The 12,013-nt window shown below is 38.4% G+C and overlaps 1 protein-coding gene across 1 annotated transcript; it reads left to right on the top strand.

The window, feature by feature from the left end:
- The first annotated feature begins 866 nt into the window (after positions 1–866).
- LOC146484809 (uncharacterized) lies at positions 867–11,538 on the top strand. Its single transcript, XM_085104282.1, has 5 exons — positions 867–973; positions 5,040–6,150; positions 7,174–7,461; positions 8,135–8,189; positions 9,068–11,538. The coding sequence occupies exons 2-5, from the start codon at positions 5,040–5,042 to the stop codon at positions 9,084–9,086; spliced, it is 1,473 nt and encodes a 490-aa protein (XP_084960408.1). The 5' UTR covers positions 867–973; the 3' UTR covers positions 9,087–11,538.
- The last annotated feature ends 475 nt before the right edge of the window (positions 11,539–12,013 follow it).

Here is a 12,013-nt window from a genome sequence, read left to right as displayed (position 1 = left end):
TGCATTTAGTCCGGTTCACGTGTATTTAGACAGCTTGAAACACCCTTTTAAAGGTGATTTTAATTTTAAAAATGTTTTTTAAAAAAGATTTTTGAAATTAAGCTCAATATTCATCTAATGACCAGTATTTGTAGTAAATCCAACTTTTCAATCTCTATCATGTATATTTATTGTCCATATAATAAAAAGAAGATTGCAATTAGCTCAAAGATATGAATTTTATGCTATCGTGGCTAAAACAACACCTCACCCTACACTGTGCTTACTCCGACCACTTGAAAATAAAATTCAAATCTTCTCGGAGCCAACGTGTCAGAAGTGGCTTCTTCTTTTTTTCTTCTTTTATTTATTTACGGGAAAATACAATTATTTCCAAGAAAATAAATTTTCACTTGCTTTTATTTTCGCCCCCCAGTGGTGAAATCTGCTTTTCAAAAACAGCAGATCTAATATTATTCATCAGTCCGAATGAAAACAGCTTTCGCGCGGCAAGATGTATTGCACTTAAATCTTTGGTGATTGCGGCTATTGTGTAAGATTCTTCATTTTAATTTCACTTGACACAAATTTTCATCTTGGAATAGTTTGTGTCACTTGTAGCCTTCACAACTGCCGCTCTTGAAAGTTAAACAATACTCGTTTGACGAGCGAGTTTCTCGTCGTTTCTATGACTCCGGTCAAAAAATACTTCGATATATTCAAGCATCTGTAAGCTTACACCATGTGTTTGGATAAAACGCATTATCAGTAAGGTATTGTTGCGGTAACCAGGAAATATGGTGCAAACGAAAGCACTACGTGTTGTGTTTTTTTAGGTTTCTATAGCGACCCCAATAGGAGGGCTTTAAAATATCATATGTAGTGTATAATATTGTCTCGCAAATTACTGTTTCTCACTTTATCGACGCCGGGTTGATTTGTTTGGTCAAGCGACATTTTCAGTCCACTTTCGTTTTTTAGAGCAAGAATCAAGGTAAGAGATACGAACAGTTTTCAACCACTTTTTACACCTTTAAAAGGGTCTCATATCATCCCAGTTAACGTGAAAAACCAAATGTGGTTAAAGCCTTAGATTTCATTTCATAATGCGGATCTCGTCTCTCGAATTCATGATCTTTTGCTTTCCGTGAAGCCAGTTTAACATCCACGCACTCCTCACCGTTGCCTCTACTCCTAGCTTTATTTAAAATCAAATGAAATAATTTTGAAACGGGGAAATGTAATATAAATTACTTGTAAATATGTAGTTTTTAAAACTGCAGGGAAATTTTATTTAAGCCAAGTCTTCCCGGCTTGGTGTCCATCTTGTTGATATAACGATTGTAAAACCAACCTAAATTACGTTAGATTAACTTCCATATATTACAAAAAATACCCAATAAAATAAAACTGGCAAAAGGAAACTAAATTTTGGACCGAGGCCGGGTGTCAGCGAAGCCTTCTTTACGGAATTTATTGCAAGGAGGAGTCGGGAAACTTTTAGTTTCCATTGGCCTCGATAAAACGAAATGGCAATTTAAAATCTGGAATGTATTTCACAGCAATTTGAATTGTCGCTGTAATGTTTGATTTTCTGAAATTAAAGTTTACATGATGTTGTATCGTGAGAGCCTCGAAACCAAATATATAAAATAATCCCTTCGCTTCCTGGCAAGTCTTGTATTACCGCTGTTCTTGTTTCAGTAAGTTGTACATAGGACAGGCTGTTTCGCTGTCCTAAATCTTGAAATGATGTAGTCTTTCATATTCGGACCACTGTAGTCCGTGCCAAAGCTATTTTATCTATATCTTCGGTTTTTTTTTTTATTTTTTGTTGTTGAGGTTTCAAACATTTTATGAAGTAAAATTTAGAAAATATTTTTTTTTTTTGCCAGAAGCTTAAGAAATACTCATTGGATTACAAAAGTTGGCAATAAAGTGCCTCATTCGCTTCAGTATGGCTCAGCGCGTACTCGAAACTTGTTAGAAAAAGCACAGGTGTATTTAAGAATCAAGTTATGCTAATAACACACTAGTTCGTGAATAATTTATAAAAGCACTCATGTCGAGCACAACAAAGTTCCCATATTCATCATTAAAATGGCTCTTGGCTTACTCAGTTAATTCTTTTGACCTCAATGTTTTTGGAAAATAAAGGGAAAGGTTTTTATAAAACCTTTCGCCATAACGATCGGTTTTATGAAGTCCGTGCTATTATTAAAAATCAATTATGAATGACGAAACGTTGTTTTTCTCGAGCCAAGCCGTAACTATAGCAAACGGTGAAGCTAATGAGAAACAGATTCAAAATTTAAAAGCTGAACAACCCACTCACACCGTGTCAATTCAGTCCGGGTTTTAGAGTGCCATATGCCATATTTTGTATGCAGCATGCTTGAATTCATGCACCTCCATTTGTTTCGCGATGAGGCCTGAGTATTTTTTTTAATTATTGTTATTATTACAATATGTTTGTTTTATTGTTTGAAATCCGGAAAGAGACCGACAGGAGTTTGATTGGAGGAGGAGACGCTAATTAAACAAAAAATCGACGAATTGTTACACTAAATACAAAAAAATTGGGAACGTTTGCGACGAATAAATTTGCAAACATCAAGGCAGGCTTTTTTCTTCGATAAAAGTTCAGTTAAATTACCCACAAGCATTAAGTTTATTCCTTTTACCGTAACTTTTCTATTGAAATACAAATTCTGCTTTACTCAGTACTACTCTATAACCGTTACTTTGAAAACACCTGCTTCATATACAGAGGCACCAATTCAACGAGAATATTTAAGCAAAGCACTTAAGAAATTGTCTTCTGTTCCCAGATGGTTTTATGGCCATATATTTTTTTTAAATTCAAAGGCAAATGTGTGTAAGCAAACACGTTTTTGTGTGTTCAAAGTCTTAAGCGAACGGAATTTTATTTCCAGTTTTCCGAGATGTGTGTCAGTGGCTTTCCGAAAAGGCTGCTCTCCGGCGTTATTTCCCATGCACTTTCGTTCAAACGGTTCAGTCAATATTTGCTTCAACATACCGCGCTCAACACTTTGTTGAACCAAATGTCGGGGTCGTTTTAACTGGTCGTTCAACACTGTACTGTTAAAAGTGTGAAAAATGTTGAAAGCTTGTTGAAAGCTTTCGAAAATATTGAATGGCGTTGAAGCCGTTTCAACACTCCGTTCAACATTCAGGTGCAAAGTTTTGCCCAGCTTTTGTTGAACGAGTGTTGATCAAATGTTAAAACCGTTTAAATGGTCTTTAAGTGATATATTTGCCCCTCCAAAACAAAAGGAGTTAAGTTTTCATTGTTATGAAAATTTGACGTTTGGCTAAAGAAAGAGGACGGTAGTTTTTGGTCTCAATTTAATCCGAATTTCTGAAGCAAGTAACGGGCTTACCGAACAGATATTTCAGCCAAAACGACAAGAAACGAACCGTTGGACAATCCCGAGATTGCTGATAATGATAATATTTAATTTGGTATCGAAAAAACATAAATATTTCAATGGTAGTTGGTCAAGGATTTTCTTGCACTTGCATTATACTTAAATAAAGGTTCATTCATGATATTTGGTGAAGGATTTTCTTTTGCTTACTTTTCTTGATACGAAGCGAGTAACGATAGGAAATCAGATCGCAAAACCAGCGAGCTGTTGATGTGACTGTTAAACTCAAATTTATTTCATGTAGTAGATCAAACACGTGAAAAGCAAGGCGCACCTGAGTTTCTTTTAACCAACTTCGAGGTGTTTGGAAATACATGTAGGAAGAAACAGAGTGTTTAATATAGTTTCTCAAACCATTAATAATTCTTGGAGAAATTTAAAGCAAAAGTTCATCAATGTTTATGATAATTGAGAACACATTTCCAAACCTCCTTCACGGTAATGATTTCCTTCGTTTTATCTCTGAATTATTAATGAGTTTGAGACATAAGTTTTAAATTTTCATAAGAACGATAAGCAAGGTACATATAGCTGAGCAAGCAGTAGAATTATCGGCGAGGCGAAATACACGATATCAGTAAAAAGTCTTCGTTCGCGCGTAGCCATGACAACAACTCATGTAAACAAATAAAAGACCGCACAAGAGGGGTGTATGTTAAAAACCACAATGCCAGTAGTCCCTGCTGTGATTCACGATTCTTGCTTTACGTTTTTACTCCTTTGTCTGCGCAACACTGGAAAGGGTTGAGAATAAGCACTAGAAACCAACTTGAAAGCCGGTGCGACTTAAGGCGCTGTTGCAACTTGTCTCGCAATTTCCTTGCGCCGTTGCCGCACAAGTTGCGCGGATCGTTGCTTCGTGTAACATGCCCTGGAATGGACATGTCTCGCAGTGTTTTTGTTGTACTCACCGTTGCACAAAGTAGAACCGACTTCTACTTTTTGCAACGGTTTCGGCAATGTTAGAATAATATTGCGAGACAAGTTGAAAGAAAAATTGTCTAGTGTAACAGTAACGGAAAACATTTAAAAGCATTTAAAAATTAAAAGCAACTCTTTTGTGTTGTCAACGCAAACACAAGTACGGGCATATACGTACACATCTACGTCATTCCTCATCAGAGAAAATTTCGCAATTTTCATTTCAGTTTGATTATCCGAACTCAAGTTTAGACTGAGTTTACTCGGCTATACTCTTGATACGTTTGTATATTTTTAACGTAGTAGTGGTTGTTTCTAGCCTCCTGCGTTGTATGTACAGTACCTTTAACGCTTTATAATTAATCCTTCTCAGTTCATGACTAGCTCCAAGAATGTCTGTACAGGATACAAGGCTATAGCCTCTCAAACAACACATAATACATTCAGAAATCAAATCAAGGGATTTAAATCGAAGCAGACAAAAAGAAAACCGCGCCACTAGGCGCACAAATTTATAATTTGCTTTAGTCATGTTTTTGCAGCTCATTTCACAGCTCATTTGCCACAAATCATTAGATAGGCACGTGTTTTGTAAGTATTTTTACGCCACAATTACTGAACAAAGACATGTAGTAGTATGAACAATTTTGTTTATTTATTACTGTTTTTTGCTCAATCTTCCTATAGATGATGTCAGCGTCTTACCGAAGGTTGCTTGCGCTTCTGTTGGTATATAGTATCTATCATGCGAAGGTATCCCAGGCAAGTACATCGTCGATGCCTTCTTCGTATTCTTCATCAGCAACACAAGCGGAATCAGCTTCAGCAACGACAACAGCACAAACGGAATCAGCATCAGCAACGACAGAAACACAAGCGGTATCAGCTTCAACAACGGCAGCAGCACAAGGGGCATCAGCTTCAACAACGACAACAGCACAAACGGAATCAGCATCAGCAACGACAGAAACACAAGCGGTATCAGCTTCAACAACGGCAGCAGCACAAGGGGCATCAGCTTCAACAACGACAACAGCACAAACGGAATCAGCATCAGCAACGACAGAAACACAAGCGGTATCAGCTTCAACAACGGCAGCAGCACAAGGGGCATCAGCTTCAACAACGACAACAGCACAAACGGAATCAGCATCAGCAACGACAACAGCACAAACGGAATCCGCATCAGCAACGACAACAACACAAGGGGCATCAGCTTCGGCAACGACGTCAGCAGCACAAGTGGCATCAGCATCAGCATCAGCAACGACAACAGCACAAGGGGCATCAGCATCAGCATCAGCAACGACAACAGCACCAGCGGCATCAGCTTCAGTAACGACAACAGCACAAGGGGCATTAGCATCAGCACAAGGGGCATCAGCCTCAGCAACTACAGCAGCACAAGGGGCATCAGCCTCAACAACGACAACAGCACAAGGGGCATCAGCTTCAGCAACGACAACAGCACAAGGGGCATCAGCATCAGCAACGACAACAGCACAAGCGGCATCAGCTTCAGTAGAGACAACAGCACAAGCGGCATCAGCATCAGCAACGACAACGGCACAAGCGGCATCAGCTTCAACAACAACAGCAGAACAAGCGACATCAGCATCAGCAACGACAACAGCACAAGTGGCATCAGCTTCAGCAACAACAGCGGCACAAACCGCATCAGCCACAGCAACAGTCGCATCTCCATCAGCAGCCTCAGCAGCGAATGCAACAAGTCTTTCAGTCGCCTCCAACCAGACGGCATCTGCGCATGTTTCTACCCCGCAACCGATGATAAATGGTAAGCATCGAGCTTTTTACGGTTTTTAAAATATATAAGTAAATTAACAAAGAAACTTATCAGATGGGTCTAGCTTATCAGTATTGTAACCTTAGTATTATTAGTAGTATTATTAGTACCGTGGTGTCGTAAGTCATAAGTTCTGCAATGTTGCATTATTGTAAGTAGTGCTCCCTGATTCTCTTTAAAATAAAGTAAAATAAAATTTCAAATTTTTTCGACATTTTCTACAATTAATGTATTATTTTATCCAACAAGCTGCAAATTACAGTTGAATAATTCTACGTCTAGAAACACGAACATCGGTTTGTTAAAACATTTCCTAAATCGAGCGATCTAAAACTGAAAATTGTAAAACCGAGTACAAGTTATCTCACGCGCCAATCACAAACAAACGAAACTTGCAGAGAGCAAATACAACTAAAGCGTCAAGCGCGGGAAAATGCGCGGAGAAATACGAGGAGAAAATCGCGAGCGAACAATAAACGTTTGGTTTAGGTTTTTTGTTATGGGTTACGAAAATGGCCCGATATTTTTCCTCTTTTAGTCACTATGAGGAGAGCAGTAGTCAAGCAAAGGTAAAAAAAACGCAAAATAACTTTCAACACGCACTCAGCAGTGCTTAAGGTGTCTGAATGGGCTACAAAGGTCTCTCTCTCTCAATGGAAAACAGTTTTAATTAGTCAAGAGTAGTTGCACCCCTTTTAAACCTATCACAATTACAGAGTGTCGATGAGACAACGCAAAGCACAACTGGTGGTTCGAACTAAAAAGGTTTATTCACAACACACTCGCGAAACCTAGTTTTCACACAACGCAGTTCAACGCATGTGGCGCATAGCAACGACGACTGTCAATCACATTCTAGCAACAACTAAAACCGGAAACGGAAATACATACAACTAACAATATCTAGGGAGCAGGAGGAACAGAGAGCATAGTAAAGCTAAACCAAAGGAGACTCTGAAATCAAATAGTGTAATACTGAGAACTAAAGTCTCTGCGTTCCTTTTTGTTTTGTAGTAACCATCAGTCCAATCTCTGGCTCGTATAGTGTATCAGTGGATTGCAGCAAGTCCTGTAATAACGGTGGGACAGTCACGGTTACATTGCAATGTAAAATAACAGGAAGCGGAATCGACAAGGATTGCAACGCAGCGAACTTCAACACCACCAAATGCGACTATGTTGTGCTACGGGACAAGCAATATGTTTGCGACGAAGTCAAGAGAAACTACACGAATATTGTCATGGATGTCAACAAAGTGGTGAAAGAATGTGACACAGTTTGTCCAATAAACAGAGCGTCAGGTCAGTGGCTAGAGCTCAAGATGCCTGAGATTTATTTAAGGGACTATGTCACCCCAGGCGCATGCGCGCATTGATGAGAAACACTCATTCTCGACCCCACAGCCGCTCGGCTTTGAATACGTTGAATTGCGTTCATCTTCCCAAAGTTAGCCCAATTTTTTATTTACAAACGCTTTTTAGTAATCACAGAAGCTGTTTGTCGCGATATTTTTAAAAGCTTTTGCAATGACAGAAAAGCAAAAATCCTGCGACAAGTTGTATGCAAATTAGTCTCAACCGGAGTCTAGTGCGCATGCGCTCCAACTGACAAAGTTCTTTTAAAGACTATTGGGTGTGTCGAATCCGATACTGATAAATCTATACAATGAATACCCGGATATGCATACTAATTATCGATATGCGCACCAAAGGTGTTTTGGAAACTGATCCAAAAGCACTGGAAAACAGGGCGCTCTCAGTGGTACCACAAATTAGCCTTGCATTTTCTGTTCATGTCTCTTGCGTTCGAGTTCAAGGTTCAACTTGTTGTTTTCCTATGGAGTAGGTTTTTTTTTATGTCAGTATGTTGGTTATTTTGTTGAACGTTGGTTGGTTTTTTCCTCTAAGTGCGTAATATATTGACACGAAACTGTAAGAAAGCTTATTGAAGGCGTTGTTTTGATTCCTTTTGCAGAACTGTTTCGACTCCCTATCTGGTTCGTCTTGGTTGCTGTCCTTCTAAGCAGTAGGTAAGTCGTTTATTAGGAGACTTTTTTTTGGTTTTATGTCTGAATTAAAGCCCCTAAGAATCATGACTTTAAAATTATACCAGATAAAGCCCATACATTTTATTTTTTAACCGCTATATTTAAGACAGGAATGACATTCCATCAAACATTATGCAAGCATCTTCTTTGAACTGTTTTAAAACTTCTCTTCTAGATTACTTCCCGCTGAGTTGTGAACATTGTTGTTCGCATATTTTAATTGGTTTAATTGCATTGTGAATGATTTTCATTTTTTAACTTTTTAATTGTATTGTAAATGATTTTTCTATTTTATTGTTAGGTATAAGTTGAACGGTTTTCAATTGAGTGTCGAAAATAATTTCGCGTCTGGTTAGGTTTTGCATTACTGAGTTCTGTGATTTGTTAACAGAACTCGCGCCACTTTCTCAACCAATGGGAATCTAAACCAAAACCAATCGTGTTTTCGCCGCACGCGTTTTCCCGCGCTTGGCGCCGGTTACATGTATTTGCATTGCTTCCTATCCTGATTGGCTGATTGTGTTGTTTACGTCTGTTGTGATTGACCAGAGTAATTGCTTTGGTTTTGGTTTTACAACACTCAATTGGAAACCGCTCTATCATCTTAAGATTTCTAATATTGGAGAGTAATTTTGGGAATTCAATTTCCCCCAATTATTCTCCAGTCATGTAACACCCTCCCCCCCCCACCTCCCCCTCCCCACCCTAGACTGTAGTAATATTACATGACAAAGTATTATTAAACTTAAACTTAAAAAGTTCCCAATCTTTGCGCAGAAAACGAGGCAAGACGTTACAATAAATTACTTTACTTTACTTTATGATATATTTATATCCTTTCCTGTCACTTTTTTTTTTAGATTTTCACTGACAGTTTGAGTCAACATCAAGGTTCAGAAGTCCGCACCGAAATTGAAACACGAGTGACTATGTTTGAAGTGTATTGAAGTCCATGTTGAACCGTGTTTTGTTGTTTACAAAGAGTTCTGCCTCGCCACTCTGCTTACTGGTGTTATTATTAATTGATAAAGTTATTTCTTTCCCAATAACACTTAAAATCTACAAAGAAATGTTATTGCTGTGTGTACACCTAAAACGTAGTGCCGTAGAGTGCGTTTGGAACAGTGTAGCTTTTCAAGGCTAATGAAAAGGGCTTACTGAAAATGTAAAGTTTACTGAGACAATCAAATGAAAGCTTTATCCTTGATGATTCTGTATTCATTGTACATACTTTTATTCGCGTAATTGTTTATAGCTACAGTTTATAGTGTATGTAGTGATCCAGTAGCGGATCCTAGGCTCTCTGCTTATTCTCATGATACACTCTAGTTTTTGGATAATTTTCACCTATACACTCTAATTTTCATCCTAATAAAATACACTGAGAGAAAATATGCAACGAAATACGAAACTTTTTAAAGTTAACTGAAAAATTCCAATTTCCGTCTGGATCATATCAGAGCGGTTTTCAATTGTGTGTCGTAAGTAATTTCGCGTTTACTTTTGTTTTAGAGCGGTTTTCAATTGAGTGTAGAAAGTAAATTCGCGTTTGCTTTGGTTTGGCTTTACTAGACTCTGTGATTGGTTAACAAAACTCGCGCCATTTTCTCAACCAATGGGAAACCAAACCGAAACCAATCGTGCCTCGCTCGCACGCGTTTTCCCGCGCTTGACGCAGGTTACATGTATTTGCTTCGAGTTCTGATTGGCTGATTGTGCTGTTTACATCTGTTGCGATTGGCTAGAGAATTACTTTGGTTTTGGTTTTACAACACTCAATTGGAAACCACTCTACTTACTACGCTCTGTGATTGGTTAGGCATATATTTACGCCACTTTCTCAACCAATGAGAAAAGAAAACCAAAACTAATCGAGACTTTCTTACACGTATTTGGCGCTGGCTAAATCAGTTTGAGTTCTGATTGGTTCAAGGCGCTATTTACGTCTGTTGTGATTGGCCATAGTAATTATCGTACTTTAGTTTCTGTTCTACGACGCTAAAATGAAAACTTCATTATGTACGCAATCACTAATTAGCTGATGGTTCTTAATCTCGTACCCAGATCTCACTGCAGGTTTTGGACCGTGGGAGATCTGGGCACGAGAATAATTAAGAAGAGGTTCTTTTTAGAAACAAAAAAAAAAAGAGAGAGAGAGAATGTACTTATAGCTTCACGAGTTTGTTTAAGATGCTAGACACCGTCAAACTCTCATTTCATTTAGCTAAACGTAGTGTCACTGTGTCGGGTGGAATCCTTGTAAAAAGCGAGACTATTTCATTTGGAAACTAAGGAGAGAACAGTAAAAGGTAAAAGGCCGTTTTCATGAAGGCATCATTTGACCAGAACTACCAGAATTCACTTCGTAATTCAAATTTTGTAATCCTAGAGGAGAGCTTAGAACGATAGCTCTCGATTAGCACGAGAAAACAAAAAACTGAAGGATTCTGGTAGTCCGAAATGACGCCATAGTGAAAATGTCCTAATATGTTTGGTTCAGTTGGTGGTTGTAAATTTTGGAATATGCGCAGTATAACAGGTTGTAGTACCACGTCAATCCTTACTGTAACTTGATCTTGCCGACGAGTAATATAAAGCAGTTTTGTGACTTGTAAAATAGGCTGCTCTTTGACCGTAACGTAGCCGGACTTCTGTCCCTATAAATTTGGTCAAATATACTCCCTCCACCCCCTCCTCCCCTCAACCCCAACCCACAGTTCAGTCTTATCCACGGCTATAACACTGGTTTATGAGGATATTCACTTTCTACTTGATATGAAACAATCGCTTCGATTGTTCACGTTACGTTCGCCTTAAATGGATGGAACCCGGAAATTTAAACTCTTTTCACAAACCATTTGAAACCAACATCACCTCTACGGTTGCTAATTGTGTACGTTGTAGTTGTTTGGGGGGTGGGGGCTGAAAAGTACTTAAGTAAGTGCGTTGTTGCTGAGAGAACTTGATTACTTAAGACTGCGTTTGCCGGGTGACTAAGAGTGAAATTAATTAACCATAAATAGAAATCCGGCTGCTACCGTAAAATACATCTTATCAGTTCCAAAAGATTTCATGACTTTTAGATTTTTTATACCGAGATTTATTGTACATGATCTCGTAAGTATTGTTTGTCAGTTTTGTCGTTGTAAGTTGGTATTATACCAATATTACGAAATTCGTTTAGAGATTGTCCTTCGAGGAGCTTTGAAACTAGAAAATATTTATTCTGTAAAATTAAAACAATGGACCAGGTAATTTTAGCGAAAATAATGAATAGTTTCTGAAGTTGTTTTGACTTTTAATAAATAAAAGTATGATAATTGCTGCTTGATTTGAGTTTATTTTGTTCATTTTCGTTCACATCCTTATCGAGTACCATTCTATCGAGACAACCTCATACCCAGGTTCTCTCTTTGTCCCGCACTTGGGAACGAGGTTCCATGTCTGAGGTGTGCCATTTTACTTTCCCTGGAAAGGGGTACTCCCTGATGTGGGCGGTATGATGCATGTGTCCAAAGCTTATGGATATAAACTGTTTGGGCTGATAGATTGTAGCAAGTGCCTGCTGTTTAGACCAGAGAAAGGAGCCTAGGAGTGCTTACCATTCACGCAAACCAACGGGATGGAAGTTTTCGGCATAAATACGAAATGATTTAGCTTGTCTTAACAGAAGATGGATAACATGCAAAAATGTATGAACATCAGCTGTAAATCCCAAAAGGAGCAATAAAAATGCATCACTTAGACCAGAAGCCCATAATTTCAGAAGTACTCCAAATGGAATGATGCGTACCATTTGATTTTCC

This window comes from Pavona decussata, unplaced genomic scaffold, assembly GCF_977016875.1.
Source record: "Pavona decussata unplaced genomic scaffold, jaPavDecu1.1 SCAFFOLD_29, whole genome shotgun sequence".
Classification (NCBI taxonomy): Eukaryota; Metazoa; Cnidaria; class Anthozoa; order Scleractinia; family Agariciidae; genus Pavona; species Pavona decussata.
The sequence above is the reverse complement of the archived record's forward strand: the minus strand, read 5'-3'. Positions and strand labels throughout refer to the sequence as shown.

What these genes read in the sequence shown, in the direction of transcription:
- LOC146484809 (XM_085104282.1), top strand. Translation starts at nt 5,040, where the DNA reads ATGATGTCAGCGTCTTACCGAAGGTTGCTTGCGCTTCTGTTGGTATAT. An exon ending in CCCGCAACCGATGATAAATG is followed by an intron (nt 6,151 to 7,173) that starts GTAAGCATCGAG and finishes TTTGTTTTGTAG; the next exon opens with TAACCATCAGTCCAATCTCT. An exon ending in TCCAATAAACAGAGCGTCAG is followed by an intron (nt 7,462 to 8,134) that starts GTCAGTGGCTAG and finishes TTCCTTTTGCAG; the next exon opens with AACTGTTTCGACTCCCTATC.